Here is a 16,856-nt window from a genome sequence, read left to right on the forward strand (position 1 = left end):
ATGTTCCAAGCCTTGGCCAAGATAAAGCTGAAAACAGCCACCGGTCTCATCCGGCTTGCTTGGGAAAGGACATCTAGAGGCTGCGCAGTGAGACACCAGAAAGTTGGGTAACAGTTTCTCCTCTGGGTTGATGTGTCTGCTTACCCTCTGTGGGCAGTTAAGGATCCTGAGAAGAAGAATCAGGTGGAATAGTCAGATTTTTTTTTTTGTCCATTACAAGTGCTTAGTTTCATTTTGAGGTCAGTGATTTTGGAATCAGACAGTCAAGTGGAGAAAGACCCCAGCAGACTCCTAAGAAGTTGGCCTATCCGGACTAATTTTGTTTCTTTAACTTTTGCTGCCTTATTTTTTTAAAGAATTTTCTGAGGCAAGCTGTGGACAGCTCAATCTAAAGGCTTCTGCACGGTGCAATCGGCTAAACTTTTGCCAGTATCTCAGAATATCACATCACACCCTTTTTCTTCCCCCTCCCTGCTCCATGTCTGATATTCAGGTAGCCACACAACAGTCAGATGGGAATAATGGTCCTACTGGAACTCAGAGAAATCTTTGCTTCACCCTTGAAATTGTTTTAAATTGGAATAATCCAGTGTGTTGCAGAGATGGAGGTTTTGCTTTTCAGAAGCTATTTTGTGAATCAAAGAAAAGCCCCCACTGAATAAAGATGGATTTTTATTTTTTTTATTGGAGGAGCTATAACTCCCTAATGCTGTCAGAGATGGGGAATTCTCATGAGAATCCCAAGACGTGCAGTTTCTCCTTGAACTTTTCTTGTGCATAGGAGGTTACAGCTCTTCTTTCCCTTTAGCGTAGTGCAGGCTGCTTCCCTCATCTTGCTATGACAACTGCAGTGTCAGGTGGGGGAAAACAAGCTGCTGTTATACGTTTCCCTGTGGGCATACATCAGCAGGCTGTGGTTGTCTCCTCACCAGCCTTTCCCTCTAGACACACACATCTCCTACCGTATGTGGGAGCCATGGTCAGCCTTCATTTAGTGTCTTTAACGTTCTCCTCCTGATTTTTTTTCACCTCCAACACTTTCTCTACCTCCGTGGGTCACAATTTGTGTTATCAAAATGTACCCGTCATCACCAGATGTGAAGATTGTGGCATTTTTTTCCTCCCTTTACCTCTTTCAGGTAAGGATCTCTCTTCACGCAGTGAAGATGATCTGTCCTGCATATTTGGGAAGCGACAGAAGAGTATGAAGACACAGGTAAACAAGAGGCTTCACCTTTCTCTTGTTTCCTTGCGTATTTTCCCTTGTAACAAAACCATATTTAAATGTCTTTCTGCTAATGAGATTACCACGTGCCCATCAAAAAGCAAGGGGTCTTCTGCCCGTGAAATTACTGTTGTTTCTCTGTGAAGGCTGCAGGCGGGTGGCTGTGCGCTGAACCGTGAGGAAATAAGAGTGAATTTAATACATATTTTTGTGAATTATTGCGATGTAACTTCTTTGGAGTTAGGAAACTTCAGTATTTTAATTTTACACTTGTTAGGCAATACACATCGCAAAGTAGATAAATTTTGCTTGATCTGAAAGATCCATAAATATCCAAAATAAAATTTGACATTCAGTAGCGACCGGCCAATCTCAACAAACTGCCCCTATCTTCACAAGAATTGGGAAAGGCTGAGCAGCTGCAAAGTCGTGATCGTCTTTGAACAAAGGATTCAAAGATGGCTTGAACACTGATAAACACTTAATGATAAGACTTTTCCCCAACTTTGTGTAATGAGATTAAGGTTTGTATGAGCACTGATTTTATTTAATTTATGTATTCACTAGCATTTTGCACTTGCAGAGAATAGGCCTGCTGTATCAGTATATAAAATAACAGACGTACACTGCGACGTGACTAATGTATCCAGAAAAATTCTTTGGAAAAGATAACATCTGGAAAAGCACAAGTGAATATGTAGCAAGAATTGCCCTGTCGGTTCAGAGGTCTCTGAAGTCTCTTGAAGTTAGAGGGAAAGACGGGGCCTGAAATTGAATGGAAATTTCTGAAATACCCTGTATGTGTTTGACACTTCGCTCGTTGTGCAGTACTCTTGAAAATTGCTCTGTAACTTCACTGTAGGCCACTGTGAACTTTGGGAGGAGAGGAATAGGGGGAAGAATGTGCTAAGAGAGATCCTAGGCGGTAGTGAAAGCAATACAAGGTTTGTAGCTGTGTAAATGCTAGGCGGAATGACAAGGGAGCTTGTGAAGAACAAATAGCGATCCACTGGGGATTCTTCACTGGGGATTCTCTTACTATAAAATAAAGAATACTTCAGTGGGCTGTCTTGAATTGAACAGTTTGAAGGATTTGGTCTTGCCATTATGTCATATAGTGTTAGAATTTCAGTGAATCTGCTGTGGGTTTTAAAGTTATTGGTAGGACAGAGAAAAATGTCAAGTCTGTTTTCTGAGTACTGTTCTCTAAACTACAAAAATACAGTTACAGTTAATTAAACTGGGAGGTTAGAACAAATTTAAACAAATTAAGAACCGCCCTGTCTTGTCTGCCACTGTGAAAAACACTATGAACCTTTGTTACGAGTCACATGGTTTGGCTTGAAAGGTAAGAGCTTGGGAGGAGGCCATCAGCCACAACAGAACCCATCTTAACTTACTGCTGTCTTGAAATAAGCATTTGGGGACTTCAAGTCCGTGAGAGCTGTTAGAGGTCTCAGATGCTGTAGGTAAGCTTGCACCGTCGGAGCCCCCTTGATTAACACTTCCGATCACCTAAATATGCTACGGATCTACTTCTTAGCTCCCCTGCTGTCAGATCAATATGAAGCAAGGCAAACTGTGATTTAATGCAAATCGACAGTGCTATGGTTAAGGGAGTAGATTTTGCCCACCCATGAGTTGTCCCAGATAGTTGGTCTTGTTTTCTCTGTGTATCCTGCATCTTTTGAAACTAAGTGGAAAGTGCTGTTGCTGCTTCTGGGGCTTAATCCTGCAGAGCATTTGTTCTTTTATTGATAGACACTGCAGATCATGTGCATTTATGGCTGCTTGTGAAGTGTATATGAGTTTGTGCATGCTTTTGCTAATTCCTTGACCAGTGCAGCGGTTGGCTGATGGCTACTGTGCAGATTTCCTTTTTCCCCTCACCGAACACTGAGCTAATGGGTTAAGGTTCTGGCAAAAAGTCACAGGCTGTTCCTTGTTAAGCACCCAGATTTCCACATGCAAATACAGGCAGGAGGTAATGTAATTTTGAGCTGCATTGTCGTCTTCTGGCTACTGTCTGCTGCTAAGCAGCCACAGGGAGAGAAAGCCAGAGGCAGCACAATTGCTCCCCCCCCTTTTCTTCATGGATCAGAGATCTGTGGAGTTTGCACAGAACAAAAATGCATTGCTCAGGCCCTCCAGCTCTGAGCAATTTCATTTCATTGCACCCATGAACTCTCATGATCCCTTTCCATCATGTTCCAGAGCCTGGTCCTTAAGGTGGCATAAATGGAACTGCCCCGTGGGGATTTGCAGTACTGTTCTCTGTGTGTGTTTGCATTCTGTTTTGAAATCCCTAGGCTCTGGGCATTTCCATGATGTGGCAGAGCGCGCACTACAGGAGCAGGAAAGTGCTGTCATTCTCCTGGAATTGAGTTGTTCATATCTGTTCCTGTGTAGAGATAATGTAGGAAGAGTCCTGGTGTCCATCAGAGCCCTGGGGTATGCCTTCAGGCTGTGGTAGGCTGCAGTCCCTTTTAATTGCAGCTCCTGCAACCGTTAGTAACAGTTGTATGCCGTTGTCCCTGTTCAAAGTAGATGAGGACAGCTTCCATGTTTGCGTAGGTGCCAGAACTGCTGCTATCAATTAATCTGATTGCAGGTTCCCAGCTGTAGTTGCAACTGAGATGATATGAGGAAGTACCTGTAATGTATTGATCCTGTAGCTTGAAGTCCTATCTTTAAGGCTCTTTCCGAGGTATTGGATTCCTCCTCTTTTTTCAGAGGTGCAGCTTGAGAAGCATTCAGTACAAACGTGAGTTGGATTGAATGACCTGTCCTCAGCTCGCAGTAGAGTTGTCGTCTTTTGACAAAGATACTCAGCATAATTCTGTTTCCCATGTTTCTAGTTGTTTCAGTCCAGGATCAGAACCATCTTGGGTATAACTTCATGGAAAGATGCAGGAACTGCTTTTCATAGAATCACCGAATTACTGAGATCGAGGGAGACCTCTGGAGGTCTCCAGATTGACTGCCCTGCTCAAAGCAAGTTGCTCAGGACCATGTCCAGCTGAGTTTTGACTGTCTCCCTCCCTTAAAGCCTCCAGTTTAAGCCTGTGACGAAATTCAGTGGATGGATGAGAGAGATCACTTAAGGAGCAGAAGATGGGAACATTTTGGAATAACAAAACGCTTATGCTGTAAAAGGACTCAGTTGGGTGATCATTTGCAGTTCTGTAGGCATCAGAGACACGGTGGAAGTTATTGAAACGTTGAAGGATGTATAGCATTGATGGCATTATGGTCAGGTTTTTCATCTGAGTGAGTTGCGGAGCTTCTCTTATTCCTAAGAGCTGTTGTACCCACGGCCTTTGAGCTTTTCTGTTTCTACAGATGGCCTAACGTGCAGTAGATGCTGGCAGTGGTATTACACTGATGCTTATCGGCACTGTCGTACTAGGTCTGGCTGGTTGGTTGATGTTATACCAAACTGTTCTTAAAGATTAGGAAAAGGGTGGAAAAAAGCAAAACCCAGGAAACTCCATCTGTGCTTATGGTCGAATGGAAACTGGTGGAAGGGCTCAAGGCTAAGTGACATGGTCTCTGGACCAGCAAGATAATCCTGGCTCTTCTGAGGCGCTTGTCAAAAATACATCACCTCTGAACTGCTGCTGTGATAAATGGTGTCTCAAGAAATCAGATGTGTCACAGAGACACTGTTCCAATTAGTCGTGTTCAGTCTTTTCTAGTATAGTCATTAGCAATCACTTTATGATCTTGACCTGTGGAGTAGTCTTTGGCAGAAGATGTTTTGCGCTAGCTTAGCCTGAGCTGTCTTAACTCTAGAGCTGATCTCAGACTCACTTTTTAACTGTCTCGGTAGCCTGGGACTGATCTGGCTAATGGCTCTTTTGTCTCGTTTCACACTGACACTACTGCAGTAAGTGGGGATGTTGAAATTTGGATTATCTACCTTATCAAAGGAAGAGGGAGTTGGCTAGAGGATTGTAAAGATTGCAAAAGAGTGGAATTGCAAAGGATATGGAAGGAAATGCTGTTTGCCCCTGAGGGTCGAAAGGAGTTTCTCTAGAAGTAATAAGACCGAGATACTAGTTTAAGCTATTGTTTTGATGGTTCTGAGGTATGCGTTACTAATCATAGGCACTTGCAACCTTTAATTCTCCTCAATGGTAAACATAACTTTTTTTTTATATTATTTTTGATAAATCATGTGTCCAACTAAAACCTCCTTAATAAACTACACAGGGACTTTTGTTTAAAAAAAATTACAAGTCAAAAAAATGGGGGGAAGAAAACAATGGCTGGGCTTCAGAGTGGACCTAAATTGAAAACGTCTGCAGTTTTTCCCAGGGAGAGTAAGTGATCGAAAATATTGAATTGTAATTATGATGCTCTCTGGAGACCTGTAGTGAGGACCTGTTTTGCAGGGTAAGATCTGCCAGACTTTTTTTGCCCCCACTTTCCCTCTGATTTTCTCACTTGCTTAGGAACACTGGGAGCTGGGGAGACAGAAAAACAAATTCCATTAGTTCCTATCTGGTTGAACTTCCTGGAACCCTCACTATTTTTTTTGCTTCTCAGAATTTCCTTCCTCCATCCAGCTGTGTTTCCTGATGAAGCCTTATCACTGGAGAAAATGCTCCTGAGTGAGACTGAGGATTTGGGAATGAGTTACAGACAGGCCCAACTTGGTTGCTGAACAACATGATTCTGGCACTGATTTCGCTTTGGGGGCTGGGGGAGTAGTTCTGATTTGCTGGCGCATTTGTAATAACTGTTTGAGATGCAGAGAAAACTGAATGTTTTGCGTCCATCTCACTTCCATGTCTCAGGCCATTTGATGAGTAATCTGCTTCCTCCAAATTTTTGTAACTTGGATGTAAACCTGCATAAGTTCCCTTAAACCACCTAATCCAAGTAGCCCGAAAGTCTCGAGTTTGTGGTGATTTCTTCCGTGTTAGTCATTAGAAATGTAACTATCCACCCTGTTGCTTTTTCACTTTTCTTTTTTTTTTTTTTAAATCAGGAAATTGTCTTCTGACACATTTTGCAGAACTTCCTCAACTGACTTACATTTCCCAGCACTTATCAGAAAAGCATGTTGGCTAATCTTGAGGGACATAACTGAAAATCCATTAAAGTCTGGCTCTGCCATGGGCTCACTGAAGCTATGGGTAAACTGATGTAATTCCCTTCACCTCGACTTTCTCTCTGCAAAATACCGGTCATGATACTGGTGTTTGTGGATTTCACAATTGTGACTTTTAGGCAAGTCGTAAGTTTAGTCTGGGTTTTTTTTTACCTGTGACAAAAGTCTCTGTTGCAGAGGTAGCATATAAATTAATTTGCTGTTCCTTTTTTTTTCAGCACTGTCGGGGAACAAAAAACTGCAGAAGACAAAAATTAGTTAAAAATTAACTTGGGTTTTTCACCGTTCTGCTTTGGAGACTGCAGCTAGCGTGAGGTATTTGGGACTGAGAAGCAGAACAGAAAAAGGACATCAAAAACCTGGAGAGAGTCCAAAAGGATTTAGTAAAATGGGCGACAGGGTTAGAGGGCATGTCCTAGAAGGAGAGAGTGGAGGAACTGGATACGTTCATCTCAGAAAAGAGGCAGAAAAAGATGACCTCTCTGCCTATAAATACCTGGGGGTCGGGGGGAGGGAGGAACAGAGGAAGGGAAGGGATAGTAATCAGGGTAGGCAAAAGCCAAGAATGGTACTGGGGGTGAGAACTTCAATTAGAAAAAGGAAGACACAAGCTTACTCTTCAGCAGGCTTCCTCGCAGTGATGTCAGCAGGGCAGTGGAAGAGTCTCCTAAGGGAAATCCCAGCTCCTTAGTAAGTGATGCCAAGAAAAAAAAAAAAAAGAATTTAACACTTTTAGAGCTGTTGGAATGGGCAAAGATGAATTGGTTTAAGTAAAAAATCTCCTAACAAGTCATTCTGTGAGCGGCTCCCGTACTGAAGCTTGGTTTCCTGTGGTTGTGTTGTGCTTGGATTCTGTGTGACTAAAGGAGATGAGCTCATGCTGAAATCCCTGTCCGTGTGCGTGCTGATCTGTTGGCCTTCTCTGTCCAGCTGCCTGTTTTCATCAAATACTTTAGAGTCTTAATATCTTTGAAATCTCTAAGCTTCTGTTAGGTTGGATTAAAAAGTTGCTGGAGAGAAAGGAGTGCCTGATGTACACAAATGTCTGGACAGAATGATTGTGGAAACTTTGCTTCCTTAAGAAATCAGAGTAAAACTATAATTGCTGTCGGTGTGTTCTGGAGGAAGACAGTAGGAAAACACTGAGATAGTGCCTTTAACATATTTCCTTCTTTTTTTATTATACATTTATTGTCAGAGAGAATAATTGCATGTTTAGAGGCACTGAGTAGCTTGTGCCTAGGTATTATAATTATTCCCAGGCTACAGAGTTTCTCAGATTTGGGGTTAAAATTTAGAACTGCACAGTGCTTATTCCTATATATCACTTGGCCATTTCAGCACAGATGTATGTAGTGTGTTGTGTGTCATTGGGAAGAGTGAATGTAACGTTTTACTAAGAATCGAGGCAAATGAAAACGTAGGTAACGAAAGGTGGGATTTAATGCCACCCGACTTTATTGGTAGAAGATCTAGGCATCTTCTCCAGACTCCCTTTACAGTGATGAGGCACAAGTGCCCAAACAGATGCATTCGCTGTCTCCAAAGACGGTAAAGATGTGTGAAGCCGAACTCTTCCTAGAGAGACGTGCCTCTTTCCTCACGGATCATAGGGGACATCTAACAGCGAGGTGCATCCTATTCAGTTATATTCTGAATATATTCTGTTTCAGTGCAAAAGCTGACTATGTTCTTGTAAGCATGTGATGACTGCTCAACCCTCTTGACCTATTCAGTTCTTGTGAAGGCTGCATTTTTTTTGAATTTTTTTTAATGTTGGTTAGTGGGAAGGTGCTGGTGACCTAGTGGCAAAGTCTGCAAGACAATATAATGGTGTTTTTATGCATTTGGTATCCCCAGGAACCTGCTTCTGATTAGAAAGGTTTCTGTCAGCCTCTAATTCACTGCTACTTTGACCAGCATGGCTTACTCACTACAGATTTTTAGTCTCGTGACCTAAGAAATTGTAACACTCAGCTTGCAGTGGCTTAGTTCTTGACTTCGATGGGAGCTCGCCGTGTTCTGCAGCATCAGTACTAGAGGATTTCATTAGGTTTGTGTGCTCACCTGTTTTGTTTTTTCTTTCTGACCCTTTGAATTAAGTATATTAAAATTACCATTAGCAAGGGCTTTTCACTACTTCTGTAATACTGCACTTACTTCTTTGGCCTCCCCAGTTTTGCTCTGCTGCATACCATGGACTCTTAACAGCCAGAGGGATCATGTCCTGAAAAAAAAAAAAACCCACTCAAAAACAGATTCTGGCAGCAGTTAGCAGTACAAGGCTTTTGCCCATGCTTGAGGGGCAACCAGGACAGGTTGGTGACACAAACTCACAAGGAGGACAGCATGACAATATAGCTGAAGGGCTAAATGCATCTTCAGTGTACACGAGAGGTACAGGTAGAGAAAATCTTCTGGCAGCACGGACTAGCATAAAGTGGATCTAAAACCCTGTTGCTCTGAGCTGGTAACTTGTAACATTGTATATAGCAAGTCAGAAAAACAATGAATTAGGCTCAAGGTGTTAATTTGGGCCATATTTTTAATACTTCTCCATGCAGATAAGATTGTTCCAGGAGCACCAGTAAAAATCACTTCACCCAGCACGATGCCCTAGTAGTGCTTTTGATAAAAGAAGGAAGAGCAAAGTATTGATGTTTTGTTGCCTATTCTATAAGCACCTTGTTAATCAACTGAGGATAAATTATTACTGTTGAGATATCAGCAGAGAGAGGGAGAGGAAGAGACACCTCCTGATCTGGAAGAAATGGTGCTTTTTCTTCTCTCTTCACTGGAGAAGAGTCTTGCCTCTAGCGTTAGTTCCTTATGGGGGGGTGGTGTTAGGAACAGAAACAAAACTGGGGGGATCTTTTTTGATTTATCTTCTCTCCTTCCCTTTTGGTCACTTCGATAGCTTAAAGAGCCGAGTTGGCTTTAATGTGCTACCATTAGAGACCATGCATTAGCTGGAATAAACCATCATGCCTCACAGTGAAAAATATCCCTTGATTGGCTAATTAATCAGTCAAAGGGGAATGACATGGCCCTCTGCTTGAGGGACTCTGCTGCACAGGTAAACAGGTCATTGATAAATGGTTTACCCACAAATTCATATATCAAGAAAACTTAGTCATTTTTTAACTACCCTTTGTGTGAAAGCTGCACTACATTTTTGGAGGTGTATTTTTGCTGCCCTTGCTTTTTGCATTGTGGGAGTTTTCAAGAGGAAAAGCCCAAACAGAACTTTGTTACCATTGTAGTTCTGTTTTCTGAATTGCAAAAAAAACCCTCAAGGGTTTTTTCCCCCCCCAAAGGTGTGTGGGGGGGGAATTCATTGTCATGGCTTTGTATTGAGATTGAGTGGGTCTCTAATCAGAACGACTCATAGCTTTTTGTCATTTAAATATACTGAGACTGTTCAGTGGGTCGTATCCAGTCCTCAGGCACTGCGTGAACAAAGCTGACATCCATAAATGGGTCTAATGAAATAACTGGGGAAAATATATGAAGTAAGATGCAGGTCTGTGTTGGTAGAAGACTTCATCTTACCCGATTCAGTTAATACTGGCTTTTGGCATCTATATGCTGAATTTTGTCATCTGTATACTGTATAACACCTTATCCTGAAAAGGTGGTTCCCCAGTGGGATTCTTCACTGAGAGTTTAAAAAAACAAAACAAAACAAAAACAAAACAAACAAACAAAAAAAAAAAAACAAAAACCAAGGGAGGGGGGAAATCCAGCTTTAAATTAAATCGCATAAAAATGTGATCCGGAACCACTCTTATACGTGGGGTGTATAAATAGGGTTAAAGCAGTGTAACCATGTAAGGAACCATAAAACAATGATGTTTGGCATAGCTGCTTAAAATGGGTGCACTGGGTGCACAAAACAAATCCCAATTGTGTTTTTTTTTCTTTTTTTTCTTTTCTTTTAACTGTGTGTATACTGTGAGAAGGTAACATGCCAGTACCTAAGAATATGGGCTCGGGTACTAGATGACGACGTTAACCTTATTTTTGTCATGTGTAATCCTTTCCTCCCAAACAGCCCTTGTCATGGGCCTGCACTTTTATAGGACGGCTTTGTTTTGTTTTTCCTTTTAAAAATATTTGTCTGATCAAAGAGCTTTCTTAAAAAAAAAAAAAAAAAAATTCCACTGCAGTAGTTCAAAACAAGGAAAAGTACATTTTTGATCCTATCATAACAGGATTTGTATATGGAAGTGTGAACTAAGCAGGTGGCTTCCTGTTGATTTTAAAGCCAGGTGGGCAAGTTCTTGACAACGAATTGCTCTTGCCGGCTGCTACCTGCCATGCTTTCCCTGGTGTCCTTGTGCAGGAGTATGCTGCATGCTCTTTCCTTCTGCTGGGGTAGCACAGAGCCAAGGTGATGGTCCTTTGCACAGAGGAGCTTATTCCTCTGTGTGCGAGGAGTAGGGGTAGTGGGAGATGGCATTTGGGATTGGTATCTTGTGGGAATAATACTGCTGTGGGAATGCGAGGGAAATAGCGGCATGTGTTCTCTCGCAGAAATCGGGGAATAGAATACATTTTATTACCCTCTAAGAAGGGTGCTGGATCCACTCAAATAGCCTGCAGAAGGATTGGATGTTCATAGCACAGTCTTATTTTTGCTGACTTTTTAGTTATTGAAGGGTGTCTAACCTTTCTCCAAGGGTGTCTTCTGATTTTGGCTCATCAAACTGATTATGAAACTGCTAGTTCGTTCAGGTGGGTTAAGCAAACCAGAAGTTTGAGCAAAATAAATGCTTTAGCCTGAGAAAGTGCTTAAAGTCAAAGAAACAAACTTTTCCGCTTTCAATACAGTATTTCGACTTCTCCACTGAATTGTTCTTTCTTCAGCTCTGAGCATTTGCTTTTTTTCCTCTCCAATCAGGAGAATATCTAGTGCTGGAGTGTGACTTAATGGTGAACTTCCTCATCAGGGTAACCTTGAGAGTGTATGAGGTACTCCCTCTTCTCTCTGACCTCACTTCAGCTGCCTGACATGTTTGAAAAGTTTGGCCATTTGAAGTTAATTTGGGTTCATTTGAGTTTTCTCAAAGTAATAAGACAAGGTCAAGAAATCCATTGTCTGAGTTTTTCCCCTACATCTACAGCCTCACTCTGCAAACTGTCATCAATCTCAGTGTGCTTCCTTGGAGTAATTGTGGTGTTGCCATATATATATAGGCAAATGTGACCTGCTGACTAATGTCACTAACTTGACCGTCTGCTAATAACTTCATGTATCCCTCCATTAAGAAAAGAGGAAGATTATGATGGAGGAAACGATCATGCAGTGGGATAGTAGGTATCTTCCATGCTCTGTTTGCATTAGCATCATCTTTAAAATGATATGTCAGTTGCCAGTATCTTGATGATGATGGCTTGCTGTTCTCCATCACAGAATGCTTTTGGGGAAGGACCTCAGATTTGGTGTTAAGGATGAATATTGTATAATTTTTATTGCTAAGCCAGATTGTCTGTTGTTGAGAGGAGAGAGCAAGGAAGCAAGGGTCTAACAGCTGAAGTAAGCAACAGAAAAGGGAATGGAGGAGAGCTCAAGCAAACCTGAGTTTTGCTGAGTTGGAAAGCGTTTGGGTACTGTACTGTACAGATTCTGAAATTTCCATGCACGTAACAGTGTCTGAACTCTTCCCTGCACTGGATTAAGGGATTTGACGTCTGTCTGTTGCGCGTAGTTTGTTCTTTCTCTCCTTGGGGGAAATTGGTTGTGCATTCAAGTGTTTTGATTTGGCAGACTCAGTAATATGAACCCAGTGGGTATTAGTGAAGACAAGTTGAAGTATGCTCTGGCTTTGGAGCAAGAGATGATGCTGTCTATGATAATTAATTTCTGTGGAAGTTTGTTGTAGTCTGTGATGGACCTCGAGAAGACTCTGCATAGGTGAGTTTTAACCTGCTGGTAGAAAATGCTTGTGTTCCTCAGGATCCAGAATCACCAGGGCTGTTTTGATGACCAGCTCGCACTTACCTCAGCTGAAGTTAAGCGCTCATACTTTGTTGGACGGCCCTTACGCTGAACTTGAAGCTCCTATGAAAAGGACAAGACCATGGATGATTTGACTGTGGATCGGGGACAGAGGGTGAGAAGTGTGGCTAATCGTAGGGTTGAAGAGTACTGATAATTTAGTTCTTTCTCATTATTTCTCTTTTATTGGGGTTTATTTTAAATCTGCTCTGTTCTCACCATGAGCTGATTTCTTCCAAGTGCTGGGACGTGTTGGTGACAGCAGCAGAATCGAACCCAGCTCAAGCTTACTAGATCCTATGTCACCTGTGTGTTACAGGTTGTTTTTTAACAAATGAAAATATTGTGTGCCCTAAAATCCTATTTTCCAGAATATTGAAGAATTAAAATGTCAGTCAGTACTTCAATACTTGAAAGAAAATTATTTATCCTCAATTTTTTTTTTTACAAAGAAATTCTGTAAGCTTGGGAGTAGAAGAAAGTTACCGTAGTACTGCGGGTTAGTCAAGGCTAATGCTAATTAGGAAATGCTTTCTAGTTCACAGAAAACACGATCAATTTTCTTTGGAAAATTTCTTAAAAAATATAAATTTTCATTTAAAAGTCAACTTGTATGTTTTGCAATGAATATTTGCAGTTAGAGAAATAGGCATTACTACAAGTGTCTTGTTGCAGTCAAGTGCAAGCTTGCAGGTGCTTTTTTATTATGATTCATTAGACCACTGTATCTCGTAATGGACTAAAAATCTTAGATGAGGGAAAAAATCATGCAATTTTAATTATTTATTAGTTCAGGTAACCCTTTGTGTGTATATATATGTTTGATGTCTTAGTAATAAGAATATGGTTCATATGTTTCTAGAAGAAAAAGGGGAACAGTGTAAGTAATTAAGCAGGAGTTTTTTGTTGATCCTCCCCACCTCTCATCTACTCCTTTAACTCTTAACTGTATTCAGAAAGCACCTTAGTCTGTACCAAACACTCAAAGGTACCTGGAACACTTCCTAGGTTTAGCTGTTATTCAGTAAAATAACTGTAAAGTCCTCTGGATAGCAGTAGGTATGGAATTTCTCTGCAACTACTAATGTATTAAGACACTAAGGAATTTGGTATGGGAAGTGTCATAGAAAGCAGCAAAGACAACTTCCTGAATTCTGTCTTGATGCACAGCATATTGGGGGCTACTAACTCTATATGCCACTGCTGTGACATTGAAGCAAAAGCTATTTCCTCCAACAATTCTCAAATTATCTTAGAGCTTCAAAACTTTATTTACTCGCCTGGTTCAGCTCGTCCCAGTATCAGGTCTGTAATCAGTAAACAACACATTTAGCCCAGCGGGTTATTAAGTTTTCTAAATATCTTCCTTTTCTATGTTCTCAATCTGTCCAGTAGTGGCATCCGTTCAAAACTCAAATTATTCCACGAAGACCACCATAATAGTCTGCTTATATAAACCTTTTGGTGCTACTCAGCTTGAATCTGGGGCAGTGAAATAATGAAACACATGACTGTCGGGTTATCCAGTTCTCAAGTTTGCTTCTACCTAAAAACGTTTCTCCTCCTGAATTGAAGAATGAATGTTCTGTGGGGAGCGATTCAGCGTTGGCCGAAGTGACCTAATTTCAGCCTCTTAATATCTGTGACTGTGCTAATGCTGAAAGCTTAGGCATTCATTTACATTTCATCTTAAAAGCAGTGAGAATGCTGGGCCAAACTTTGAGGTGATGAGAGAAAATTGTGTAATCTTACACGTCAGCAAGCAACTGGAAGAGGAAGTTTTTTGTTGTAACTTGCACACTAAGAAGTTAGAAGGCAAAATGTCCTTATTTTAACTTATGCCTTGTTAAGCCTTCTATTAATTGCTGCTTTTAAACTCCTCTCTCTCAGCCCCTTGGCATTTTTATGCCAAGAGGATTTGAGCAGGTTATTTGTTTACAGAGGACATCACCTCGCAGTGGATCCCAGGAATGTGGCTCAGGTGAGGCACAGTGAGCCTGTAGTCATAGAATCATTAAGGTTGGAAGAGACCTCCAAGATCATCGAGTCCAACCGTCAACCCAACACCCCCATGCCCACTAAACCATGTCCCTAAGCGCCTCATCTACACGTCTTTTAAATACCTCCAGGGATGGTGACTCAACCACTTCCCTGGGCAGCCTGGTCCAATGCTTAACCACTCTTTCAGTAAAGAAATTTTAGTCAGGGCTCTTTGGTTTGCTTTCACCACTGTCCTACTCACATGTTATGCAGCCTTGGGTCAAGTTAATTCTCTGCATCCCAGTTTCACGATCACTAAATCTGGGGGTGATTCACTTACCCCATGTAGATGATATAGCCTAATTTGTGTGAAGTGTGGTGTGCTTTATGAAGTACATTGAAATATTTAGATGATAAGTGAGAAAGTTTAAGTGCGAAGCATATCATACATTTTCAGTTTTCCTGATGGAGAAACTTCTTTCTGGAGAACTAGAAGAGCTGTTTGAAGGGTACTGTATGTGCTTCCCTGTTTACCTTTTGAACTTTACGGCCGTAGTGCCTATAAAAGCTATATTGTGGTTTTAGGACATTGTAACTTAATTAAACTTTCAGAGATTCCTGAAGCGTGACTGTCTCCGGCTTTTCTGAAATCCCTGCAAAAGCAAGGCTGTTTACATAAAATCTGGATGGGAGGGGGGAGTGTGCTCCAGAGCATCATGTTACTTGCACGACTGAGGGCGAGGGTATGTAACCCTGCAGATTTGTGAATCTTGGAAAAGTTGAGGTCAAGCAAGAAGTGAAGAAGTATCTACCTGCAGGAGTGTTTGTATAAATGGTTGCTTCTGGTCAAGTGAAGTAGCAGCCCTTGTTTTGACAGCTAGTACTTAATGTATCATTTGGGCTGCTGATTCTCTGACATCCATTCATTACAGCAGACCTCCTCTGACCAGTGCTTACCAACCAGAGCACTGCGGGGTTGGGTTTTTTTTTTTCCTTTTTAATAAGCCTAGTGTTTCTCAGTTACCAAATGGCAAAGGAATGCTGTGTGTAGCAACTGCAATGGATTGCATCCAAAGGAACAAAATATGGCCTGTTCCTTTTTCCTCCATTGTCGTAGGGAAATGGGTGTCTCCAAGAGACGCCCATCAGTATAGCCCTTGCTCTTCAGCAACAAAAGTCTGAGTGTTCTGATTTTAACACTTGCTACTAGAACACAGAGGTTTGTCACTCCTGGCAACTGACTTTACAAAAACACTGATAACAATAAAGGGCTTCATGCCCAGTCCTGGCTTCTGCTTGCTTTCTGGGAATCTTCCAGTGTAGTGGTGGTGCCTCCCCCCCTGCTTCAACCCACAGAGCTGTCCCTGGATGGCAGAACTACCAACATGGTTTGTAGAGCCTGTCTGGTCCCACATGCCTTCTGTAGCTCAAAATCTGGCAACTCCACAGGCTTGATAATATCTAAGGCCTTGCAGGGCTGTTGCAGATACTGTTCAAATCGCGGAATTAAAGTTCATTTAGTCTTGAATGTTCTTTCTTTCCTATAAGTATTAGTGGAACAAAATGCTCTTCACCTGAGCACAGAAGAGCTTGGGTAAATTTATGGGGATGTAAGATGTTTCTGTTCCCAGGAACCTGCCCTGCTGCAGTCAAGCTGAAGAAAAACAGCATACATATGCCTCAGCCCCTGGTATACAGTGTGGCGGCTTAGCTTAACATACCGGCAAGGTGGCTTTGCGCTAGGTTGACTGATTTACAGGCAGACGTTCTTCAGTGCTGATTTTGCTGTATAGGGATGACAGTAACCTTCAGCAGAGAGATGTGCAGAGCTGGGCTGCTGACAGCTTCAGCTGCCGCAGCAAGATTTGCCAGCGTTCACCTGTCAAAGCCCTTGGACTAGCACTGAGCCCAGGCCATTGTGGGGCAAAGTCGAAAAATACAGGTGATATTCTTGAAAGAAAGAGAATGGGAACATGGCAAGAGTGGCTGAAGGGGTGGGAACTGGTAGCACTCTCTGAGGAAGCTTGCAAGGTTGGTAACTAGGAAAAATTATCTCGAGTTGATGTCAGGCAACAATAATATTAGAATTTTGCCATGAGATCTGTAAAGTACTTTTGGTACTTATTTTTCCAAGAAGCTTCTCTTTTGTGGTTAAAAGTTTTGAACTGAAAGCTGCAAAAACTCTTTTGTCCTAATTAGCAACCAATTTTTCTGGAACCTGGTAGGAGAATTCTCTGTCTTCCTGGGTCTGAAGTCCTTGAAAGAAAACATGAGTTTGCTCTCAAGGGAGAGTCATGGGGTTTAATACCACTTAAGGGCCCTGACACACAATCATCTTCAGGGTGTCATGCAAGAGGTACCCACTTAGCTTTCTTGTTTTGTCCTTCAGGGTATCTTGTTGCTGTGGAGATTTGCTGATAATGATGGAGTCAAGACAATATTCTCCAATTGTTTCAGAGTTAAGCTAGATGCCTAAAGTAGAGGGAGATTAATCCTAGCTGAGAGGTTAAATATAGTGATGTAACATGTAA

The 16,856-nt window shown here is 41.7% G+C and overlaps 1 protein-coding gene across 1 annotated transcript in view; it reads left to right on the forward strand.

Annotated features, from left to right (window-relative positions):
• Positions 1 to 16,856, forward strand: part of PINX1 (PIN2/TERF1 interacting, telomerase inhibitor 1) — a 62,706-nt gene that overhangs the window by 15,826 nt on the left and 30,024 nt on the right. Inside the window, exon 7 of the mRNA XM_009319757.1 lies at positions 1,140 to 1,216. Coding sequence (XP_009318032.1) covers positions 1,140 to 1,216 — 77 coding nt within the window. The remainder of the gene's footprint in view (positions 1 to 1,139; positions 1,217 to 16,856) is intronic.

The sequence above is a fragment of the Pygoscelis adeliae genome, unplaced genomic scaffold, assembly GCF_000699105.1.
Source record: "Pygoscelis adeliae isolate BGI_AS28 unplaced genomic scaffold, ASM69910v1 Scaffold121, whole genome shotgun sequence".
Classification (NCBI taxonomy): Eukaryota; Metazoa; Chordata; class Aves; order Sphenisciformes; family Spheniscidae; genus Pygoscelis; species Pygoscelis adeliae.